Source organism: Pituophis catenifer, unplaced genomic scaffold (assembly GCF_029215685.1).
Source record: "Pituophis catenifer annectens isolate HBS135680 unplaced genomic scaffold, rPitCat1.0.hap2 SCAF_1, whole genome shotgun sequence".
Lineage (NCBI taxonomy): Eukaryota > Metazoa > Chordata > Lepidosauria > Squamata > Colubridae > Pituophis > Pituophis catenifer.
Genome location: NW_027256881.1, coordinates 264194233 through 264217918, shown reverse-complemented (window position 1 = coordinate 264217918; position 23686 = coordinate 264194233). Strand labels below are relative to the sequence as shown.

At 38.0% G+C, this 23686-nt stretch overlaps 1 protein-coding gene across 1 annotated transcript in view; it reads left to right on the top strand.

Moving 5' to 3' along the window:
- Positions 1–23686, top strand: part of NELL1 (neural EGFL like 1) — a 549513-nt gene that overhangs the window by 65540 nt on the left and 460287 nt on the right. The window contains exon 2 of the mRNA XM_070957549.1: positions 18103–18253. Coding sequence (XP_070813650.1) covers positions 18103–18253 — 151 coding nt within the window. The remainder of the gene's footprint in view (positions 1–18102; positions 18254–23686) is intronic.

Sequence of the window (23686 nt, the reverse complement as noted above, 5' to 3'; positions counted from 1 at the left end):
CTGTATGTTTTATGCAGGGTATGGTTTCCCCTGTCTTTCTTTCCCTCCAGATGGCACCTAGTACATAGCTATCTGGGGATATCAGTATCAAGGTTGATCTAAGCATGCAAAGAGGAATAAGGTCGAAACACAGAGCCCATAAGAATCAAGCTCTTGAATATGCCAAAAGCATTCTGCAGTAAATCCTGTAGGTATAATGCACACAGATGCCTAAGAATCAAGGCAGCTGCTGTGAGTCATTCCAGGCTATAAATGGGAACCTTGATCTAGAACATGAGGTGGCTGTCCTTGATCTAGTGCTGTTTGGCAGCAGTGTATTTAGGAGGAATTACTGAATTCAGCTATGAATAATTTCAATGAGATCATTTATCATTTTTTCTTAGTTTAGATGCTAGAAGGAAGTTAACACAGAGCTGTTCATTTGTACTGTGACTTGTCTTGTATCTTACATGTTTGTGTGATTTCAGGAAATGTCAGGAAACAACTTTGTTTCACGAATATTTATATGAAGAATCCCACAGAGCCTTCCAGATGGCTGCTCCCCTCCCTTTTTTTTTTTGATTCAAATCCAAAGACAGGTGCATTCAGTGTTACCCAGATTAGGGTAGCAGCAATCTGAAAAATAGAGCTGATGCTTATTTAATCTAGAATCGTGGCATGGTTACAAAATGTCCTAACAAATTGTCTAAAATTGTGATGCTTTATGAGAGACAGAGAGACACACAGAGAGAGAGAAAGAGGGAGGGAGGGAGAGAGGGGGGGGGGAGAGAGAGAAAGAGACGGGGGGGTGGAGAGAGAGAGACGGGGGAGACAGAGAGAGACGGAGACAGAGAGAGATGGGGAGAGGGAGAGAGAGAGAGAGGACTAATTTGTTAATCACTTGCCAACCAGAGCAGCTACAAATCAGGAGCCTCCAATCTGGATTTGGCATTGTACCCAACCATTTCAGTACCAATAAATAGTAATTATAATGATTTGAGTATTTTGCTTTTGTTAAAATAGGAATTAGGCAAAAAAAGTCGGCTCAGATGGAAGCATTTTGGTTTGATTTTCAGCTGTTCCTATTGACACAGAAATCATGTGAGAAAGATCCGACAGCTTATTTCGGTGGCATTGTAGGAGAAGACTGGTGCTAGTCCATGGTAGCAAAAAAATTAGGAGAATTCTGGTAGCATCTTTTTTTGTCTAACACATTTTATTAAAAGACATGCTTTCATTAACTGCTTGATGCAGGTAGAGAGGCTGCTCTAAGCATCTAATGAAGTGAACTGCAGCGGACAAAAACTTATGCCTTTTAATAAAATGTCTAAATTGCAAAAGGTGATACCAGATTTCTTATTTTGATGGGAAAATTAGCCTGTGGAAAGACTGAGTAATGCACGGTTAGTTATAGGAGAAAGGATAGATGCAATCATTGTTGAGTGGCTAAGGGCAGAATCAAATTACTCACCCTTTGGTGACTGTGCCATTCTGGAATACACTCTGCTACTTGTTCAATCCAGTTGTGTGTTCTTTTTCTAAATGGGGAGCAAAAGGTAAGGTAAAGAGCTAGTGTTGATAAATACATAAGGACATTGTATAATGTTGCAGATAAAATTTCAACAGAAAAAAAATGGGGAAATTAAGTTATTCCTTATCCTAGTTAATCTTGTCAACAATACATTGTGAATAAGATGTCACAAAGTTTGATTGGAAGCTTCTAAGCAATGAATCTTTCATAAGGTGCTGTTGTTTCCAATGTTCCATTTTGTTTTTAATAGACTCTCCGATTGTACAAAAGTTAGTAGGTGTTTCCTACAGATGATTAAGAACTATACAAAAGCCTGAATTTAACAATCACAGATGAGGGTCCTTAAGACATTGTCCTTATTATTTCATACACTGAGAAACCCATGTCAATGCTCTTGATTGGCTAATCAATGTGGAGGACAAATGTTAACTATTCAGAAATATTATTCTGTAAACTTAAGTTTACAGAAACAGCCATCCTTTGTTGAAACAGCCATCCTAAAAGAATAGCAGAAAATTTTATTGCAAGATATATGTGAAGACAGATAAGTATAAAATTCCATGGCAGCTATCAGTGATCTATAGAGCCGGGGAAGACAAAATTGATGGCAAGATGATATTTTATAGTACTGCTTACCTCATGAATTTTTAATTTTTTTCTGCTGATCTAAATATCAACCTCTTTTAAACTGCATGATCCTAACTAGAGCATGGAATGTGAAGAATCAAATCACTCCTTCAAACAACTATCCTATACTTTTGAATATTCACTTGATTTAAATGTCATAAAGAAAATAATTTGACTGACTAAAGGAACTGCTTAAAGAAATAATCTATAAATTCAAAGAAAAAGAAAAAAAACCCAGCTACCTTAGTAGAACTTACTTGAAAAGCATACCTATTTCTTTGTGCCTATTTTGCTGAGTTTGCATTATCACTCAAGTGAAAAAGTAGTATTTTATTGGATATGACTAGATAAAATAATACTTTATATTACCCATGAAAGTGGCATTTTATTATAAGGAGACAATCATGTTCAAGTGATAATAGAAACACTATTTCTCCCTGTATTTTACTATTTTTTATTAATAAAAAACAGTGAACCTTACATATTCTTTGAGCCTACAGCATTACTCAACTGCTACTTTAACTGTTGCATTCCCTCAGTGCAAATAAACTTGCCCCCCAACTGCTATGCAATAACATACTTATCATGGTGATGTATTTGAATTATTTTTTTTTCATAGTTTGGGTAGAACATAAGGCTTTAACATTATTAAACATATATTTAATTTATTTGTTAGAATAATATCTTGCCTTTGATCCAAGAGTTTAAGGAGAGTACTCCCGCCTTCAATTTTCTTCCAAAATATCGTATTTCTGTCAGGTAGGCTGGGCAGAAATAGTGTGATGGGTCCAAAGCCACCTTCTGAACTATGAGTAAGAAAAATAGATATTAAAATAATGTTAATTTGTTCTCAATGTTATTTCCAATGACAAACAGTCAATCAGTCATTTAAACAAATAAGTTTTGAAAAAGCTGGAAGGCTAGAGTACCAAATATTAAGATATACACTAGAGGAAAAAAATGTTAAAGTATTTAACATATTTTATACTTCTAATTACTGTTGTAGCTTGGTCCTGCTGTTCATAGTGTTTGGGAGAAAAATAAAGGGTAAAATAGGGAAATGGAGAAGATAAACACATAACTCTTAAAAGAACTTGGGTTGAAAATTTTATTTGGAAAATAAATATAAAAAATATAAATATAAAAAAAGATGTTGAGACGCTAGAAAAAGTGCAGAGGAGACCAACCAGGATGATTAGGGGACTGGAGACTAAAACATATGAAGAACGGTTACAGGAACTGGACATGGCTAGTCTAGTGAAGAGAAGGACCAGGGGAGACATGATAGCAGTGTTCTAATATTTGAGGGGCAGCCACAGAGAGGAAGGGGTCAAGCTACTTTCCAAGGCACCTGAAAGCCAGATAAGGAATAATGGATGGAAACTGATTAAGGAGTGATTCAAGCTAGAAATAAGGAGAAATTTTCTAACAGTGAGAATAATCAACCAATGGAACAGCTTGCCTTCGGAAGTTGTGGGAGCTTCATCACTTGAGACTTTCAAGAAGCGATTGAACTGCCATTTGTCAGAAATGGTGTAGGGTCTCCTGCTTGAGCAGAGGGTTGGACTAGATCAGTGGTGAAATCCAAATTTTTTTACTACCAGTTCTGTGGGCGTGGCTGGGTGGACGTGGTGTGGCTTGGTGAGTGTGGCTTGGTGGGCATGGCAGGGGAAAGGATACTGCAAAATCTCCATTCCTATCCACTCCAGGGGAAAGATACTGCAAAATGCCCAATCCTGGGATCTCCATTCCCACTCCACTCTGGGGCCAGCCAGAGGTGGCATTTGCAGGTTCTCTGAATTGCTCAAAATTTCTGCTACCAGTTCTCTGAACTGCTCAAAATTTCCGCTACCGGTTATCCAGAACAAGTCAAAACCTGCTGGATTTCACCCCTGGACTAGATAACCAATACGGTCCCTTCCAACTCTGTTAATCTATTATGCTTCCAATTTGGAACCAAAAAAGAGGGCTAAAACACCATTTTTCTAAGGAGTAGCCTCCAGAGTAACTGGGAAGCAGTAAAGAGTTTTTGATTTAGATTACAAAGTCTCTGGAAAGGGCTATAAATAGAAATGGATAGAGTTTTGGAATTCTAGAACATCCACTTAGCATTGTGAGGTTGTCATACCAGAATAGACACACGAATGGCACCTAACGGGTTTGTGAAGATTGCAGTTTTTGGATTTGAATTCTCTTTCTCTGGTTTCTCTGTCCCACTACATTTGTTCCATTCCATTCTGGTTTTAGAAAGCTAAAGCAAGCAGCCACCTACATTGAACAGCAATAACCTGGGAAGATGCTAGAGGCAGGTGACCACGTTAGTGACAGCAGCAAAGACATCATTTCAAATTGTGCAGGAGAAGGAAATGGCAAACAATTGTTTTATTTTATCTATCTTATTTTTATTAAGAAAACCAAATGGATAGACAAGATAAAGTGATGGACAATATAGTAGCAGACGATGAGCCTCCGCTCAGATAGCATTTGATTTTATTGGCCTTTTGGAGAGGCCTCAAGATGTGGTTTTTCCAACAGGCTGTGGATCTACTGGGTTCAAGGAAATCCTCAGATGGGTCTACTAAGTCTGAATTTTTAAACACTCTCTTGGATTAAATGTATGTTCTGGGTTTTGTGGTTATTTTACGTGGTATGTTTATTCTATTTTTATTGTATGCCACCTCGAGTCCCATTCAGGAGATGAGTGTCTGTATAAATTTGATACATAAACACATTTTTTTTTAAATAAAAAAGATCCTACTGAGGAAGAATTGAGGATTTTTGGAGTGCTAATAGTTTTTAGGCATAGCCAAATTAAAATGAACAATTCAAGGTGGTGAACATATCCAACACACGTTCCACCTTCTATTTTCTCTACAACAACCACACCTGTGAGGTGAGTTGGGGTGAAAGAGAATGGCTGGTCTAAGGTAACCCAGCTCAGGTCAAGGCTAAGGCAGGACGTGAACCTACAGTCTCTTGTTTTCTAGCCTGGTGCCTTAACCACTGGACCAAACTGACTCTCCATATTATTTATCACTTGGGAAATGAAAATCAAAAAGATAATGGCATGGCTTTCATTGTAATGATATAGTATAGCAAAGACAATACTTGATATCAATGACCAAATACTATCAATTAAACTTTGTGAGTAACTTTTTAACATTCTGGTTATATAAGTTTATTGTCCAACCACTGATGCAAAAGAAGAGGAAACTGATGTAGTGAAGTTCAACCTGAAATCAACAAAACATACAAGCAAGATGTACTGCTGTAGGTGGAGAATGGAATACTACATCTGGAAGCAGTAAAGAGGAAACAATAATTGGATTGTATGGTTGAAGAAATTGAACTGAAGCAAAAGAACAATTTATCAATTTCTGCCAATCCATTTTTTTAACTGCTAACCCAAACAAACAAATGCTGCTTACGGTATGTTCATGGCAATGGTGAAATCCAAATTTTTTTACTACCGGTTCTGTGGGCATGGCTTGGTGGGCATGGTGTGGCTTGGTGGGCATGGTGTAGTGGGGAAGGATACTGCAAAATCTCCATTCTCACCCCACTCCTGGGGGAAGGATATTGCAAAATCTCCATTCCCACCTCACTCTGGGGGCAGCCACAGGTGGTATTCGCCAGTTCTCCAAACTACTTAAAATTTCCGCTACCGGTTCTCTGAACTGCTCAAAATTTCCGCTACCAGTTCTCCAGAACCTGTTGGATTTCACCTCTGGTTCATGGACATCATCAGATAGAGTACACAGAAATCAATAGTTTATATAATTGGTACAAGAAGGTGGAAGAACTCAGTTATAACAGTAATGAGGCCAATGACTGTCTATGGAACAGATTACAAACTAGTCATGTCCACGTTCATAGTTAAGCAACAATGAAAAAACAAAGCTGTTTTTCCCAGTATGATCACCATTTCCAAGAAGAACATCAGGAATTCCTTTGAAGTCCTGAACATCATGGATGAGGAACCACAGGAACTGTGCAGTGAAATAGTTAAAGATGAATGTGAAAAGAGACTAAGAACTAGAAGAAGACAAAGTGGAGAGTAGAAATCATCAAGAAGAGAAACTGAAGCTAAGAAAGAAAAGATCTCAGGAAAAAAATTAACAAAGAATTTCAAAGCTCTGATAAAAGACACAGAAGATAGTCTTGTAATATTGTAATATCTTTACAAAAAATATTAAAAATGGAAATAGACATTGAAAAAGAAGAAAAGTTTTTTCAAAAAGGTCTTTGAACACAAAAGGAGTGTCCAACTTCAAATTAATATTCTAAGGAATGCCAATGGACAGATTCAAAAAAGATCAAGCAATGCCATACTGCATTCTAATCACTGTTCCACCAATGTTCTTCAATAGAACAATACCAGAAACAAAGCAGACTTTGGGAATATTTCTCATCTCTCTTTCTCTCTCTCTCTCCCCCCCTCTCTTTCTCTCTCTCATCTCTCATCTCTCTCCCCCTCTTTCTTTCTTTCTCTCTCCCCCATTCTTTCTCATTCTCTCTCTTTTTCCTTCTCCTTCCTTCTCTGTCTCTTTCTCTCTCTCTCTGATTCTCTCTCTGATTCTCTTTCTCTCCCTCATCTCACGGGCCAGCCAGTGTCTTGGGGCTGACAGGAAGTCAAGCACCTCCCCGAGAGACCAAGCGCACAGAGCACCAGCAAGGGCCAGAAGAAACACCCGTGAGATCCAGCAAGAGATGAAGCTTCCCTCCCACTCTGGAATATGGAACGAATCTCCATTCCCCGCCCTTCCCTTCTCAGGCCAGGCGAGGAGTGACTGGGAAGGGAGGGCGAGGGGTGGGGACAGCCACTGGTGGGTTCAGCCGTCAGGAAGCTACAGCAGGCGGAAGAAACAGCCCAGGGTTGCTGCCACCCATTGCTTTGGCCCGCCTGCACCATCACCCCTCTTGCACCATTATCTCATTCCACTTGGCAAGGGCTGCACTGCAAAGTTGCAAGTTGCATGAACCTCCCTCTACAATGGAGATTTACAGCCACACCATGAGCTGCCTGGCCAGTCCCATATTCCAGAGCTCTGGTCACAGGACTGGCCATTGCTCATCCCGGAGCAGCTCCTCCACCCGGGTGTGCCGTGGACCACCAAAATTTTCTCATGGACCGCCAGTGGTCTGCAGACCACAAGTTGGTGATCACTGATATATAGGACAAGGAGCAACGGTCTGGCAGATATATAGAGAAACAGACTGAGTCCAGGTTGGCAAGGCTGAATACTTTTTCTTCATTTATTCAACCAATATGTGGAATACATATCAAAGAGAGCTGGATTGGAAGATCATGAGAGAGAAGTTAAAACTGAAGGAAGAAACATCAGTAACCTATGCTATGCTGATGACACTACATTAATAGCTCAACATGCAAATGATCTGGAAGCACTAATAAGTCAAGGAGTATAGTGAAAAAATGAGACTAATATGAAATATGAGTACAATAAAATAGAGCTAATCAATCTAGAATTCTCATCAGAAGGGGAAAAAATTACTAGGGCCAAATTATCATATTTTGGACATGTTATGCGAAGACTTTGCTCTCTTGAGAAGTCTAGTGCTGGGAAAGGTGAAAATCAAAAAGAGAGAACCAGAAGCAAAGTGGATGAACTTAATTACAGTAGTGACAAATGCGCTGTTAAAAGATCTGAAAGCCAGGGCTGGGTCAAATCATTCTGGAGGTCTGTTAAAGGCACATAATCAGCCCTGTTGATAGACAGACACAGAGATGGTCTGGAGCTACTTCATAACATTTTATTTTTGTATTGGAAGCAGTAACGGAGAGGGAATAGCTTGCCAACCCTAAAAGAAGCGATAGGAGGCAGTTGCATTTTCTTTTGATAATGAAATAATGAATAGTGTTTCTGCTTTTTCTCTTGTTTCTCTGTGTGATTGTTTGGAGAAGTAGGAGCCAGGCTACACAAATTCTGCTTTGTGAAAATAATCAGGAGGCAGAAGGGAGGTTTAGAATGGAACATTTGCTAGCATTCTCAATTATAGTCCTGTAGAAGAAATGCACTTAGGATTTTTCCTCCCTGAGATGTTTTTCTTCACAGTTTCATGCTGGATCTGGCTTGTTTTCATTCTCAAAATTTGTTTTGCTGGTTTCTTCCACCATACCAACTTTGGATCCATTTTATTTTCAGACACTTATTTTGTTGATGGACAGGCATCAACTGGAAAAGTTCTGAGGTTACTACATATTTTATCTCCAGGATTTAATTGAACTGAAAGAATAAAAAGATCAAGCATGTTTTTATTTACAGTTTAGCCTATCTAAGCAAAAAAAGTACCCTGGAAGGATTACATCATTCTAGGGAAGGTTTTTACGCTTATTATTATTTAAAAGGTTTTTTCTCTGAATTTAAAGATGCACTTGATTGGTGACTGAATCCATACAGTTTTCTTACCAGTGTTACTATTTTGTTTATGATATGTGTATGAATGTTCTAGTTTAAGCAACAGCCAGGAAATTCCTTGGTAATCCTCTATCTAAATACTAACCAATGTCAACCTGATTTAGTTTCTAGGATCAGGCAAGATTACTTAGATATTGTCATCTTATAAAAATCTTGAGTCATGTTTGTCTGATCTCATCGAGTTAAACAGGACTTGGTTAGGATCTGGATCAGGGGTGGGTAGTACTTACCTTTACTACTGGTTTGCAGCGGGGCCGCGCACGCGCTCTTCACTCGCACACATGCACGCTCTTCTGCACATGTGCAGAAGCGTTTTGATGATGTTGGGGTCGGTGGGCAGAACCTCCCGCCGGTTTTACTACTGGTTCTATAGAACCGGTGCGAACCGGGGGCAACCCACCACTGATCTGGATGAAAAACCCCAGTGAAATACTAGGTAGACTTGGAAACTAAAGTATCCTGGAAGAAGGCAATAGCACAGTACTTAGATATTATTATGAAGTGTCCAGAAATTGAGCTTGAGTAGAAAATACTTTACTTGCTTTGCTTAACTTTATCTTGGTTGACCCAATAGCTGTAAAACTTGCTCCTGGCTGGATTAGCATGTGATTAAAAGTATTAATAAAATTTGAGACCAGGTGTTTCTTTCGAGATATGCTGGTCATACCCAGATATCCAGCAGCATACACAGATTCAATTAAGTCTCAAGTTCATTCTTTCTTTCCCCGGAAATATCAGTTTACAATTTCTTAAGTAATCAAAGTTATCAGGGTGAGACACTTTACATAAACCATAGCCCTTGATGCCTATGATTGAATCAGACTGATCTTTTTATTTTTTGATTTCCCTTTTCCAGTCAGGAAAGAGGAACATTACTTTATAAAATTAAATGTCACATACAACTCTAATATTTTGAATGTATACACAATTTCATCTGTAAAAAGGAGATCGTGTTGGAACAATTTTTTTTTTTTATTTTTTTTTTTATTTTTTTTTTTTTAATTTGATTTATATGCCGCCCTTCTCCGGAGACTCAGGGCGGCTTACAATGTGCTCAGCAATAGCCTTCATACTTTTGTATATTTTATACAAAGTCAGCTTATTGCCCCCACAAACTGGGTCCTCATTTAACCTACCTTAGAAAGGATGGAAGGCTGAGTCAACCTTGAGCCTTGGAGAGATTCGAACCAGCAGTAAATTGCAGGCAGCTGTGTTAATAACAGGGTGCTTTAAACCACTGTAGTACCAAGGCTCTTTAATTTTGATTAAAACACCCAAAGAAATGTAAAAAGAGTGGAAACAGAGTTGATATATAAAAGGGCTGTGGAAAGATAATATTTACATATAATAAGGAAACTCGGGAGAAATGAAAAATATTTCATTTTTCCATTTTGGGAAATATTCCAGAGTAAGTGCTGTGACAGAGTATTAGTATTGCTAATTATTTGTTAGCAACTACTTATTTATTTGACTTAGAAGCTGTTTGGATGAACATGAACTACATAAAATGGAAAACAATAAAAAAGAATGTAAGCTAGATAAAACACAAATCAAACAATCAACCAGAGCTGCATAAACAACCTACCCCAAGCTAGGAAAATACTTGGGTTTAACCATAAACCAAGTAGTTGCGACAGCAAATAGCAAGAAATTCCCCAATAATTGTAAGGATGGGTCAGATCTATAGACAGAAAGATGATTATATCTGATTTGAAGTCTACAATGTATGTTTACTTTGCTTCACCATTTTTTGCTATATCGAACCATCTCATTATCCATTCCATCGACATCTGTTTTGAATGGAAAGATCTTCATTTGCATTTCTACTGTTCATAAATAGAAGTACCCTCCAGGCTACTTATAGTAGCTATAAACAAAAATCTGTTTTTGGATTTTAAGAAATTCTGGAAAGTGAGCTATGAGTTAAATGGATTCTTTTGGAAACATTAACATCAGTGGTGGGTTGCCCCCTGTTCGCACTGGTTCTATAGAACCGGTAGTAAAACCGGCGGGAAGCCCCGCCCACTGACCCTGACATCATGAAAATGCTTCTGCGCATGCGCAGAAGAGCGTGTACGTGCTTGAGTGAAGCGAGTGCACGCACGGCCCCATTGCAAACCGGTAGTAAAGGTAAGTATAACTCACCCCTGATTAACATGCATAGAAACCACCAGGAGCCTGAGTAGATTATTGTATGAATACAACTATAAATAAATGAAAATGGTACAGTAGTGAAATAACAGCGGATCTTTACTATAAAGGGATCTAGTTTTGGTGTTTGTAATTAAATCAAATAAAGAAGGCCATAATTCAAACTTCTAAAAAATTAATTTTCATTTTTTGCAATTGAAGAATATTAGGCAGGTGCATTGCTGGTTATGGAAGTAATTAAATTCTACAAATTAACCTTGATTGGGCTATCCTAAATGAAAAGCCGGCTTCAATCTTAAATTTCACTGTTCTGCTGTACAGTACATTTTGCTTTTCAATTAAAAAAAGAGCTCTCATGTTCCTTTTTTGTACCAGCAGAAATATTTTTTTTTTTTTTAAAAGTCTTGGATAGGAAAACATTGAAAATACTGAGTTGTTGTGTTGCTGGTACAGATACTAAAATATGTAGAAATTGCTTTCTCAAAGTAGAATTAACTCACAGTGAAATAGGCCTCTTTTTACCTGCTAGCTAGCTGGAACTCCAGTACATTCTAAAATTACATGAATGTGTTTTATCTATATAACACAAATAACCAGTGATGGGATTCTACCGGTTCAGACTGGTTTGGGTGAACTGTTATCTCCGACTATCAGCCATGACCAAACCGGTTCGTTCCGATTTTGAAGTGGGCCCGCCCGCCCACCCCTGCTTTATACTCATATATATTTCCGTTTCCAAAGCCCAGCTGATAGGTGCGGCAGAGTGGATTGCTCCGCCTCAGCTGTTTTCCTTGCTGGCAGCAATGCGGAAGGTGAGTTTTCTCCAAAATGCATACGTGCGCACTTAGCGAACCGAATGTTAAACTGGTAGGATCCCACCCCTGCAAATAACAGCACTAAATTGACACAACTATGCATTATCAAAATATTCTTTTGGAATACAGTTTATAGGAAAGCTCTTTTTGCACAAATGTTATTTAGCCTTAATAGGATCTACCTAGCAGTTGGAGAACAAAACTTGCATGGAACGCCATGCTGCTGGATTGTCCCCTTGATAGTTGCAAAACCCTGCAAGCAATGGAACTGAAATACCTAGAAAGAGATTGCTCTAACTAGATAGAAGCAAGATCAGCATATGGAAAGGTAATTAATTATGTAGCCAGTGATATAAAAGCAGCATATATAAAACTTACTAATGTGCTTTACTTGGGCTGCTTTGTTGAACTTTGTGTGATTATTTGATTGCTTGTTGAAACTTCTTTCACCCAAGTGAAAAAGTGGACAGAGGCCAAAACCTAGGGCCATCAGATTCAACTAGATTTGGAAATCTAGAAAAAGGTAATTCGATCCAATTTAGCCCCTGGATGAAAATGATATTTGAAAAGAAAACAAAAAATTGTGTTCTCCCATTATCTAACATAGGGGAATTGGACTCATTTTGTTTCTTTCTAGAACAGGAGAAATTATATAGAAATGATGAATTATGTAGAATAGAATATAATTCTTTATTGGCCAAGTGTGATTGGACACACAAGGAATTTGTCTTGGTGCATATGCTCTCAGTGTACATAAAAGAAAAGATACATTTGTCAAGAATCATAAGGTACAACACTTAATGATAGTCACAGGGTACAAATAAGCAATCAAATCATATTAGGAAACAGTCAATATACATCATAAGGATACAAGCAACAAGGTTACAGTCATACAGTCATAAGTGGGAGGAGATGGGTGATAGGAACGATGAGAAGATTAATAGTAGTGCAGACTTAGTAAATAGTTTGACAGTGTTGAGGGAATTATTTGTTTAGCAGAGTGATGGCGTTCGGGAAAAAAACTGTTCTTGTGTCTAGTTGTTCTGGTGTGCAGTGCTCTATAGTGTCATTTTGAGGGTAGGAGTTGAAACAGTTTATGTCCAGGATGCGAGGGGTGTGTAAATATTTTCACAGCCCTCTTTTTGACTCATGCAGTATACAGGTCCTCAGTGGAAGGCAGGTTGGTAGTAACTGTTTTTTTCTGCAGTTCTAATTATCCTCTGAAGTCTGTGTCTGTCTTGTTGGGTTGCAGAACCAAACCAGACAGTTATAGAGGTGCAAATGATGATTTATATTTTATATAAATCAGTGCCAAGGTTTTTGAGTTTTGTTCCTTTGTGTAAAGAGATCACAAGTTTATTGCATGTCACAGCAAAGGATGAAATTCATAGGGAAAAATTATACAATTATGAAAGGATGAACCAAATTATATTTCTATAAAATATTAACATTTTGAGTTACACTTATTTAAAGTTTACTTTTTAAAGCAAGGAACCAAGCAAATAAACAAAAATATCTCCAGCAAACATTCTTTATGAATTACCTCAACTAATTGCAGAATGAATGCCTGGTCCCAGTTTAGTTTAAACATGCACAGAATGATAGAGAAGACACATTTTATATTATATGCCATTAAGTAAGCCAATAACAGTTTTTGGAGTCATACAGGTAGACCTCAGCTTACAACCATTCATTTAGTGGCCATTTGAAGTTACAAGGGCACTAAAAAAAGCAACTTACGACTATTTTTCACTTAGTGACCATTGCAGCTTCCCCATGGTCTCATGATCAAAATTCAGATGATTGGCACCTGGCATTTATTTATGATAGTTGCAGTTCCTGGGCTCAGGTGATCGCCTTTTGCAATCTTCTAACTAGAAAAATCAATGGGGAAGCCAGATTCACTTAACAACCATATTACTAACTTAACAACTGCAGTTCCAAAAGTGCTTTCCCAAAAGGCAACTGGCCTTTCTTGGGGTTTTTTTTCCCCCTTGAAAACATTTTGCTTCTCATCCAAGAAGTTCTGAATTGTGGGGAACGGAAGGATTTTTCCAAAGAAAAAAGTCCAGTTGGATTTTGGAAAGGCATCTTTGGGACAACCATGATCTGAATAATTGAGAATCTCCATAGATATTTAACAACTAAAGTGAGTCACTTAACAACCATGGCAAAACAGGTTGAAAAATGCAGCAAAACTCACTCAACAACTTTTTTGTTTAGCAATAACAATAGCAGTGCTTTGAAGCCCTCTCTAAGCAGTTTACAGAGTCAGCATATTGCCCCCAACAATCTGGATCCTCATTTTACCAACCTCGGAAGGCTGGAAGGCTGAGTCAGCCTTGAACCTGGTGATATTCAAAGTGCCAAATTGCAGGCAGCCCGCAGCCGGCAGGCAGCAGAAGCAGCCTGCAGTATTGGACTCGAACCACTGCGCTACCGCAGCTCTGGGAAATTTTGGGGTCAATTGTGGTTGTAAATCGAGGATTATCTGTAACACTTTTTTCTCTGATGAGAATGCAGAGAATGTCTCTGAAAGGTGGGTAATTTTTTCTCCTTTCCCTTGAATATGAAAAACTGAGGTAGTGACTCTTACTCTCAATGGAAACTGTGGTTTCTTATGAAAGAAAAATTCTAAATTCTCTGGATTTCAAGGACACTAAAGCATTTTTGTGATATGCATATCAACATTCCATAATGCAATGCTTTGCAGTGAGCTCAGTTGTTTAATGTCAGTTTATAACGCTGATGCTCTCCAAACTGATCTTAGTAACTTGAGAAGTCAAATCTTTGGGACATGAAATGATAATTTACCAAGACCTGATTATCGTTTGGGGAAAAGGATAACTGAATATTTGTATCAGTGAATGTTGGCTATTAATATTTTCTTTACATTTCTGTAAGAAAACAAGAATGTAAATCGTTAAGCAGAAGTTAATTGTATGCTGTGAAGAATCTAATATTCTTTTTACCAACTTTCTTTGGCCTGTGCTCAAACATTTGCATTTTGCTACATGCCAGTTTAACCTGTATTCCCAATGAAGAGCTACATGGGTAGAGCCATCAAGCAAACACTGTATAGATAAAGATGAGAGGCTAAGGTGAGACTGCCTTGACTTGATGGTTTAATGTCACATTCGGAAAAGTATAGGCATGTCTTCCGTAAAATAGTTATTGCAGCAATCAGTATGGGGTCAAATAGGAGGCTTGGAGCTCTGATCTTTTTGCTTTCTATTCAGTTAGTGGCCTCAAGCAAAAACATGTCCTGCATACAAAAGGGTCCAGGTAGATGGAGAATACTTATAATCTGTTTCCTGAATTTCTCAAGATACTCATGGTTTCTGCAATATATAACAATCATATATTGTGGAAAACTATGGGTGTCTTCGCTATGGAGATTCTCAGTCATCCAGATCATGGTTGTCCCAAAGGTGCTTTTTGAAGAGGCAACTGGACTTTCTGGTTTTTCTTTGAAGACATTTCACTTCTCATCAAAGAAGCTTCTTCTCTGAAGAAGCTGAAGAAGCTTTTTGGATGAGAAGTGAAACCTCTTCAAATAAAAATCAGAAAGTCCAGTTGCCTCTTCAAAAAGCACCTATGGGTGTCTTGAGAAATTTAAAACCCTTGGAAGACCTACAGATTGACCCACAGTGTTGGACGGCATATATGAGTTGCAATTGATGAGATAAAGATTGAAAGCTAATTCCTGGCTTGTACACAGCTGATTTACCACAATGCATTCTACTTACATGCTTGGTCTGGAAGCACCAGGTGTGTGTATTTGCTGGGGAACTCAAGTATACAGGATTTTCTCCTTCAGTTTTTTCCTACAACTATCACAATTAAGTGAGGCAAGCAGGGCTAAGAGAGACTGACTGTCTGAAAATCACCCAGTGAGCTTTTATGGTTGAAAGTAGATATCAATTTGGAACTCCCCAGTCCTGGCTCAGTAGCTTAACTCCTATACCTTCCTGGCTTTGCATTTGATGTATAAAGCTTTAAACAATTTATGGCCAGAATAAATAGAACAGATTGCCTTCTAATCTGCTCCCACTAAAATCTACAAAGTGCTTATTATTACATCTTTATGGTGCCTCTGGAGGAATAATCTCACCATTCAGACTCCCTATATATGAATATTGTTTCTTTTCCCTTGTTTTCTTTCTTCGTTTTAATGTACTTTTTATATCAATTTAAATATCTTTAATACCTGTCTTTGAATATTTTTATTTATCTCACAAGCTGCCTTGAGATGAAATTGTATAAATGGTGTAGACATATACTAAGTAAAAACCGTTGTATATCTTAGAGTACTTACCATGATCTGGCTGTTTTAGAATATTCTGGTGTTATAAGAAGGCTGTTTAAACACACATATGCAACACACCTGCCCTTTGGAAGTTCCAGCTGCAGTTAATGTTGTTAAGTAGGCTTTTGTTCAGTTTGGGATCTTGCCCTGAGACAAAATCCAACACTACGTGAACAGATTTTCACTGTTGCTCGGGGACTTGTTCATCTGTTCTGTTTTGTTCTTCTTCCAACCTGCTGTTGAGTTTCCCAACTACAAAGAGCAGGTTGGTTTTTTTTTGTTTTTTTTTTTAAAGCATACATGGGGCTGCAGGAGAAAAAGAGAATTGCCCCCTTTTCTGTTTTGCTGGCATGAGATTTTCCCCAGCAGAAAGATTTACCAAAATGGTAGGTCTGGAATGTTACTCTTCTAACATATGGAATTAGAGTGAACTCTTTGGCCTTGAAGGGAAAAAAAACAAACAAAAGAAAGAAGCTATTAATGGAATTCAGGAGTGGTACAGGTAGTCCTCCAGTTATGACCACAATTTAGCCCAACATTTAAGTTGCTAAGTGAAACATTGGTTAAGTCAGTTTGCCCCATTTTATGACTTTTATTGCCACCGTTGTTAAGTGAATCTGGTTTCCCTGTTAACTTTGCTTGCCAGAAAGTCAAGCATCTGAATGTTAATCATGTTACCATGGGGCTGCTGCAATAGTCGTAAGTGTGAAAAATGGTCGTAAGTCACTTTTTTCAGTGACTTAGACTTCGTAGAATAACTTTATTGTCACTTTGAATGTATAGTAATAGACATACATTAAAATGAAATTTCATCTCATGGAGCTCTCGAAGGGTCAATATATACTACATAAATATGACAAAATAAATAAATAAATACAAAATTATGCATATACTCATATATATTACATGACACAGAGAAACAACACAGTTTGGTTCAGATATATACATGTACATGGCAAGAAAAACGAATCTTGAGAGTTTACCAGACGGAAGGCATAGGGAACATTGTAACTTTGAACAGTCATTAAATTAACTGTTGTTAGTAGTTACTATGTAATTACTAACAATTACTAATTACTATGTAATTAACATAGCTTCCAGAAAAAAAGCTAGGATATGAAAAGCACTAAAACCAATTAATCAATGGAACCGATTGTTTTCCGGAGTTGTGGATACTCCATCACTTGAGGTTTTCAAGAAAAGATCAGCCATTTGTCTGAGATGATATAAGGCAGGGCTGTCAAACTCACGGCCTGTGAGCCAGATGCGTCACGTGCTGGCCCCGCCCCTGCCTGATTTAGCGAAGGGGAGAAAAAAGTCCTGATACGTCACGTGACGCCGCCATGACGACACAAGTTTGACACCCCTGATATCAGATCTCCTGCCTTAGGCAGGTGGTTGGACTTAGAAAACCTCCAAGGTCTCTTCCAGCCCTGTGATTGTATGATTTTACAATTCTATGAAATTCTATGAGTAAAAAGGTGAGCGAGTGAGGCTATCATTATCTGCTGCTTTCATTTTTGTTGTTTTATTTCTCATCCCAAAAGGGCTAAAGGGAATGTGACCAAAAGTTAAAAGCGATCTGAATGCTGTGCATCTCTAAACTTCACACTGAAGTCTAATAAATACTGCATGAAAGCAATACTTGGCTTGTGTAAACAGAGAAGTCCCCAAATCAATTGTCACTCCTGTAGCTATATCATCCATAACAATGTATTAAATCTGTGGACGGGATGGTGGGGGTGGGTAAGGATGCTGAGAGAGCATTGCTAACAATAATAGATCTCTGCCAACGCATCTGCATCAGAGCAAATTGTTTGACTTTGTTAGGAAAGTAGAAAAACCAAGACAGTACTGAAATTTCAGTTTGCCAGGGACTCAGGTTTCAGCCAGGCCCTCTAAATTTGGGAGCCTATTATCTTGTTTCCGCACACCCCATGAATCAGCAATGTAATCTTGCTCATGGATGGCTCATCATTTCCTGTCAGAAACTCTGTCAGAAAATCAGTAAGATGCCTGATTGTGAACTTGTCAGAGCGACAAACTGATAAAGAGGATGTTTTCTATTTTCACATTGCACATTGCACCCAAGTACAGCACTAGCAAAGAAGAGGCAGGTTTCTCAGAACAAAAATTATTACCACGGGGAATGGAAATAGGAGCCAGCCCATTCCTTAATGGTTTCTAATGTGAAAAGTTTAGTGCTATGTCTCTTTTTTTCTCTTACCTCACTATTCTTATCATTCTTTTTAGCTGTAGATAGAGAAATCCATGCAGCATCCCACACAAATGAGAAATTAATTCAGCTCTTCCGGAACAAAAGTGAATTCACATTTTTGACCAACATACAGCAGCAGGCATCAACTTCTGGAGTTATTCTGTCGATACGAGAGTTGGAACACAGGTAAGCAGGAAACCTGTCTAAATACCTGATGGCATCAATGTGCTTTATGGTGACTTTACATTACCTAATCACAAAACATGAAGTTTCTGTTTAACAGATTCCTGAATCATTGTTTTCTCTTGTTAAACAGAGTTGCAGGAATGTAATGTCTTCAAAATGTGTTTGTTATGTCTGCATGACACTCTGCCAAACAGAGAAATACACTAGGACTATAATCCTGCTTTTTGTTTTACTGATCTGCCGTTTTATTTATTATGTTCATTCTATAATTTATTAGCTGCTTTTCAGAAAAATTTAATGCAAGACAGTTTAGCTCAAGAAAAACCATCATGTGGATAACCCATAAATACTAAATCGTAACCATAAAAACAAAACTTCAACATTTAATGCACCATATTAACAATCAGAAGAGAAACAGATCAGATTCGCTTACATAATCAGTGCCACAGCCAAGGAAAAAAAGAAGTTAAATTTCTCTTTTAAATTAAGGGATGGGCTAGTATTCAAAGAAGTGTTCTTTCAGAAGTAGATGATAGCCCTCTAGTCCTTGTACAATGGACAAAATAGGAGCTGAACAAGTTTATTGGATTGCCAGAGAATGACCAGGGACCTGGTACCTTCTAGAGACCTGTATCAGATAGGTTTCTTGCCTTTAAACTCATTTATGCTGGCAATACCAAAAATCATAAAAGCAATACTAATGTTCTGACCTAGGTTTCCTTAGAAAGTATACAGCACAATCTTAGTCCCAGCAAACCTCTTTTATTCATATGGCTGTGAATTATTGTCATTCACAGTCCAAAAGACTTCTCAAACAGTCTTTCAAGGGAATGTTTATAAACACCCACCTTATCTCCCTTTGAATGCTGTCAGAGAACTAATTGCCACATGCAGGGCAAGGCCAAACTTAGCACAGAATCAAACAGAACTTTCCAAAGCTTTAACCCACCAGATGAACTAATTGCTTCCTGCAAAAGCTCATGTCCCGTTCGCTCCTCTTTTATGTCTTATGGAAGGGGCCAATCATCGCCATGCCTTATTCCCAAATCGACCCTGTTTTCTTAATTGTTCTTGTCTTCTGGCAGCTTTGTGCATGCACACACTGGGAACAGGTTCCTGCTGTTCTTCTGCCTCGCTGATGTCAGACTCCAGAGGCTCTGCAGCAAAGAACTACCAGATGCTTGGCCCCCTCTCTGCCTCCTACTCAGAGTCCTCGTCCGAGCCTTCCCCAGACTCTAGGACTGGCCCATGTTCCTCCCAAACCTCCTCACTGTCCGAATCTGCTGCCAGCTCTGTTGGCCGCTGGCGGGCCAAAACAACTAAAAGTTTCTTTTCCTTTGTGATGATATAATCATCTCCCCCATATCAAATCAAATCAACCCTTTTTATTACAGTCTTTGACCAGCTTTTACATTAAAGAGAGCGTTTGACCCAACAATTTGTTGTTGGGAAAGTTAAAACATAGGACAATAAAACAACAAGTCTAATTAAAAGTTGTATAGCTTGGTAAAAATATTTCACCATCTGATTTGTGAACATGTGGTTAGCACACCTTAAAAAATAATAAATAGAAAATTTATGATCAGAAACACGTTTTGGGGCATCATGAAAAGGACACCGTATGAATGAGCGTTTCTGCCTCTCTGGATCCACAAGGGCAAAGTCTCTGTAAACAAGGAATCCCATGAACTCTTCCCACCAGTAGAGCTGATAGGGGGGCATTAGAGCTGCGGTGGCGCAGTGGTTAGAATGCAGTACTGCAGGCTAGTTATGCTGACTGCTGACTGCCTGCAATTTGGCAGATCAAATCTCATAAGCTCAAGATTGGCTCAGCTTTCTGAGACCGGTAAAATGAGGACCTAGATTGTTGGGGGTAATATGTTGACTGTGTAAACCTCTTACAGAGGGCTATAAAGCACTGTGAAGTGATATATAAGTCTAAGTGCTATTGCTATTGCTATTAAAGTGGGTTCTGGAAAAGGCCCATCTATACTTGCATAGTATTAGATTGTATAGATACCCTGCAGTAGAGGGTCTTTTGTCTGTCCACTATTTAATGAGAGAATTCAGGGGGTCAATCTTACACACAATAAAAGTATTCCCATTTATTTTAACAGCTTGAAGCAGAAGTTACAACCCTTGTATCATCATGCATACTTCGTGGTTGACTTCATGGATATTAAATTTATAAAAATAGAGTAGTCCTCTATTTTTTGCTTCAGTTCATTTTATATCTTGGATTCCTACAATTTAAAAAAATAGATAATTATTAAATGTACCTTGTGTGACTTTTATATGACAACTTGCTTAATCTAAATATAATAATATATTTTAGAAGTATTTTTATGCTCTTGGAAAAGAAAATGATACTCCTGTCATTGTTCTATCAATAGGAACAGACTTTAAATGAAATGTAATTAAGAGCAGAATATCAACAGATACTGCTGGGATATCTCAATACGTTTGGAGACCATCAGGGGAAAAAAGAAACCCATTGTAAAGAAAGCCAAGTATCAGACAGATAAATGAGCTGGAAATAAAGATTTCTTATTTGAGCCCTTGATCCTTGCATTTAGCAGTTTTTATCATCTGAGGATATGGTTTTGTTTCACTGGGTCTGTACAGGATGATTAATTTAAGGTTGTATCAAGCAAGGATCCTAAATACATTTTTAGTAATACATTTCATTGAAACAAAGAGAATTAGGGAAATTGTTATTGCCCAGCTGCTGAGACAGGAACATTATTTCTGCACTCTCCCCCCCTTAGATTGTGTGAAAATTCACAGGAAAGTGTTTCCTTGAATTAAAATGAATGCTTGGCAAAAAAGAAACACTAAACAATGGGTAAGAAATATATTTATCTCTTCAGATAGCTGTGGATTCCAAATCTATTTTACTCACATGGATAGTGGTAAAAATGTTGAAAATTAAGGTTCGTTACACCTGCATACTTAGTCATTCTCCAATTCAATGTAAAGATGTATATGAAAACGTGCTACAAATTTAACCCTTTTCCTAAATTTCCAGAGGTACGGCTGGTAGATAAGTTAAGCTTTCCCAAGTTGATGGTTGTGAAAAAAAGAAAACATTAAATACAGAAGTTGTTGTGGCCGATCTTAGGAATCATACTCTTCACAGTAATATATTACAGTACATACTGGTGCATCTTTTATATTTAAACCCCCATTGGCAAATAATGTTGAATCTGTCTTTTTGCTTCTATTTTAAAACAATGTGTTGTGCACACTGTCATTGAGACAAAGGATACTATATCTATATATGGTTTTTATGGAAGCTTTTTTTCTGCATTTGTGTTATGTACAGAAAGTCCATGCAATTCTAATATGTATATGAAAATATAAGTGAATATGCATTCCTAAACATATGTGAATGTATATGTGAATATATAGCATTAGACAGCCTTCCAAAAATCATTGTTCAGATGGATTTTGTACAGTGTATCTTACATTGGTTGGTTTACTAACCTAATATGGTTTGACTTGGTTCAGAATGTTGTGTGAAAACCGGCCTCTGTAATTTGTAAAATATAATCTCTGACCTAACATTTTGTATAAAGCCACTTTTGTTTTTTTAACCATTAACCTAACCATGGTTTACCAGATTATGAACCAGGCTAAATTATTACAGCTATAAAATCAGTTTTAATTTTAAATTGTATTGACCCCAAATAAGGGGCAAAATACATAGTAAACTAAATCTTAAACATTAAAGAAATGTATTAAAATCTAAAGCTGTAAGTAAAATTAACCGCTGTTGCACTATTAAGCATCAAATTGCTTAATTAATTTGGTGACCCTTCTGGAGGCCTCAAATGGCTGGTCTAAGGAGAATGCTCTCAGCCTCAAAGCTACCATAACTGTGAATTAGCAGAAGCTTTATTAGGTCAGCTCACCAAGCTCCAGAAAAAACAGAGTGCAAAACCAAATGATTCTATTCCCCCAGCAGACAGGGCAAATTCCCTTTCAGGAGTAAGCATTGCAAAACTTTAAATTGATTTGAGAGCAAAGACTCTCATGTGAGTTAGCCAAAGAATATTAGGAGGAGAACTTTTCAAACAGATCTCCCTTTTACAGTGGTTCTACTTAGGCCATACTGAATATTGTTGCAAAGACTCTTTTCTTCAACTCTAATCAAGCTCTATCAGAACAAGTGAGGTCAGGTGAGAAAAGTTAATCCAAAGAATTTTAAAATCTAGACCAATGCTTAGCTTCCAGGATAACTGAAAAATTTCCTGTAAGTTTTCCTGTAAAGTCAGGGAGGCTTAGGAGCTTCCAGCGAAAATTAATTTGAACCAAAAATTCAGGTGGCAAAACTGCATATGAATTTTGACAAAGCTTGGTCCTGATTAGTCACAAAAAGAGAATTAAATACACTTTGGGAAACTTGCAACTGTGTTGTAGAAAGACAGCTTGAACAGAACTTAAATCATGATAATCGCAAATCTGTGTTCTGCATACCAGGTGGCTGATTACCCTAATTTTAAATATTTTCTCTTGCAGCTGGCAAGTTATTACCACTGCAGTTAGCATATTATAGGATAATATTTGATAATTTTTGGGCCTGACTAATGACAGCCCTTCGTTGTCTCTTCTGGAAAACCAATGGATAAAAAAAAAAAGCCCAGATTTCAAATACCTTAATTTCGTTGATACTAAAACTGTTGGTTTTCCAGGAGAGATAGCAGATGACAAGCCTTTTGGAGAAAATGAAACATCTTTGGCATTATTATATTTGAGAACCAGTTTTTCCTTTGCAATAGTGGGAAAAGGGCTCCATTTTTCTGTCTCAGGCCAATTTGTCTTGTAGAAAGCGTGGCTGCATTGTCCAATGGTCCATTGGCTTGACCCTATTCTGGGACATGGCTCCCAGTGGTCTTCCGGGTGCGCTTTAAGGTGTTGGTTACCACCTTTAAAGCACTCCATGGCATAGGACCTAGTTATCTTCGAGACCGCCTTCTGCCAACCTCCCATCGACCCGTGCGCTCCCACAGAGAGGACCTCCTCGGGGTGCCATCAGCCAAGCAATGCAGGCTGGTGACCCCCAGGGGGAGGGCCTTCTCTGTGGGGGCTCCCACCCTCTGGAATCAATTGCCCCAAGAGATAAGGAGAATCCAAGACCTCCGTGCCTTCCGCCGTTCCCTTAAAACTTTCCTTTTTCAACAAGCTGGGCTGGCCTAACAAATCCTTTTAAATGATTTTAAATGATTTTAAACTTGTTTGTCTTTTTAAATTCTGGGCCAAATTGAGATATTTCCTTTTAATCTGTTCTTAATTTATGTATTATGTATTTATGTGTTTTTACTTGGTTGTACACCGCCCTGAGTCCCTAGGGAGAAGGGCGGTATATAAATTTGAAGTAAAATAAAAAAAATAAAATAATTAATATAAAAGGTAAAAAAAAAATGAAGAGGA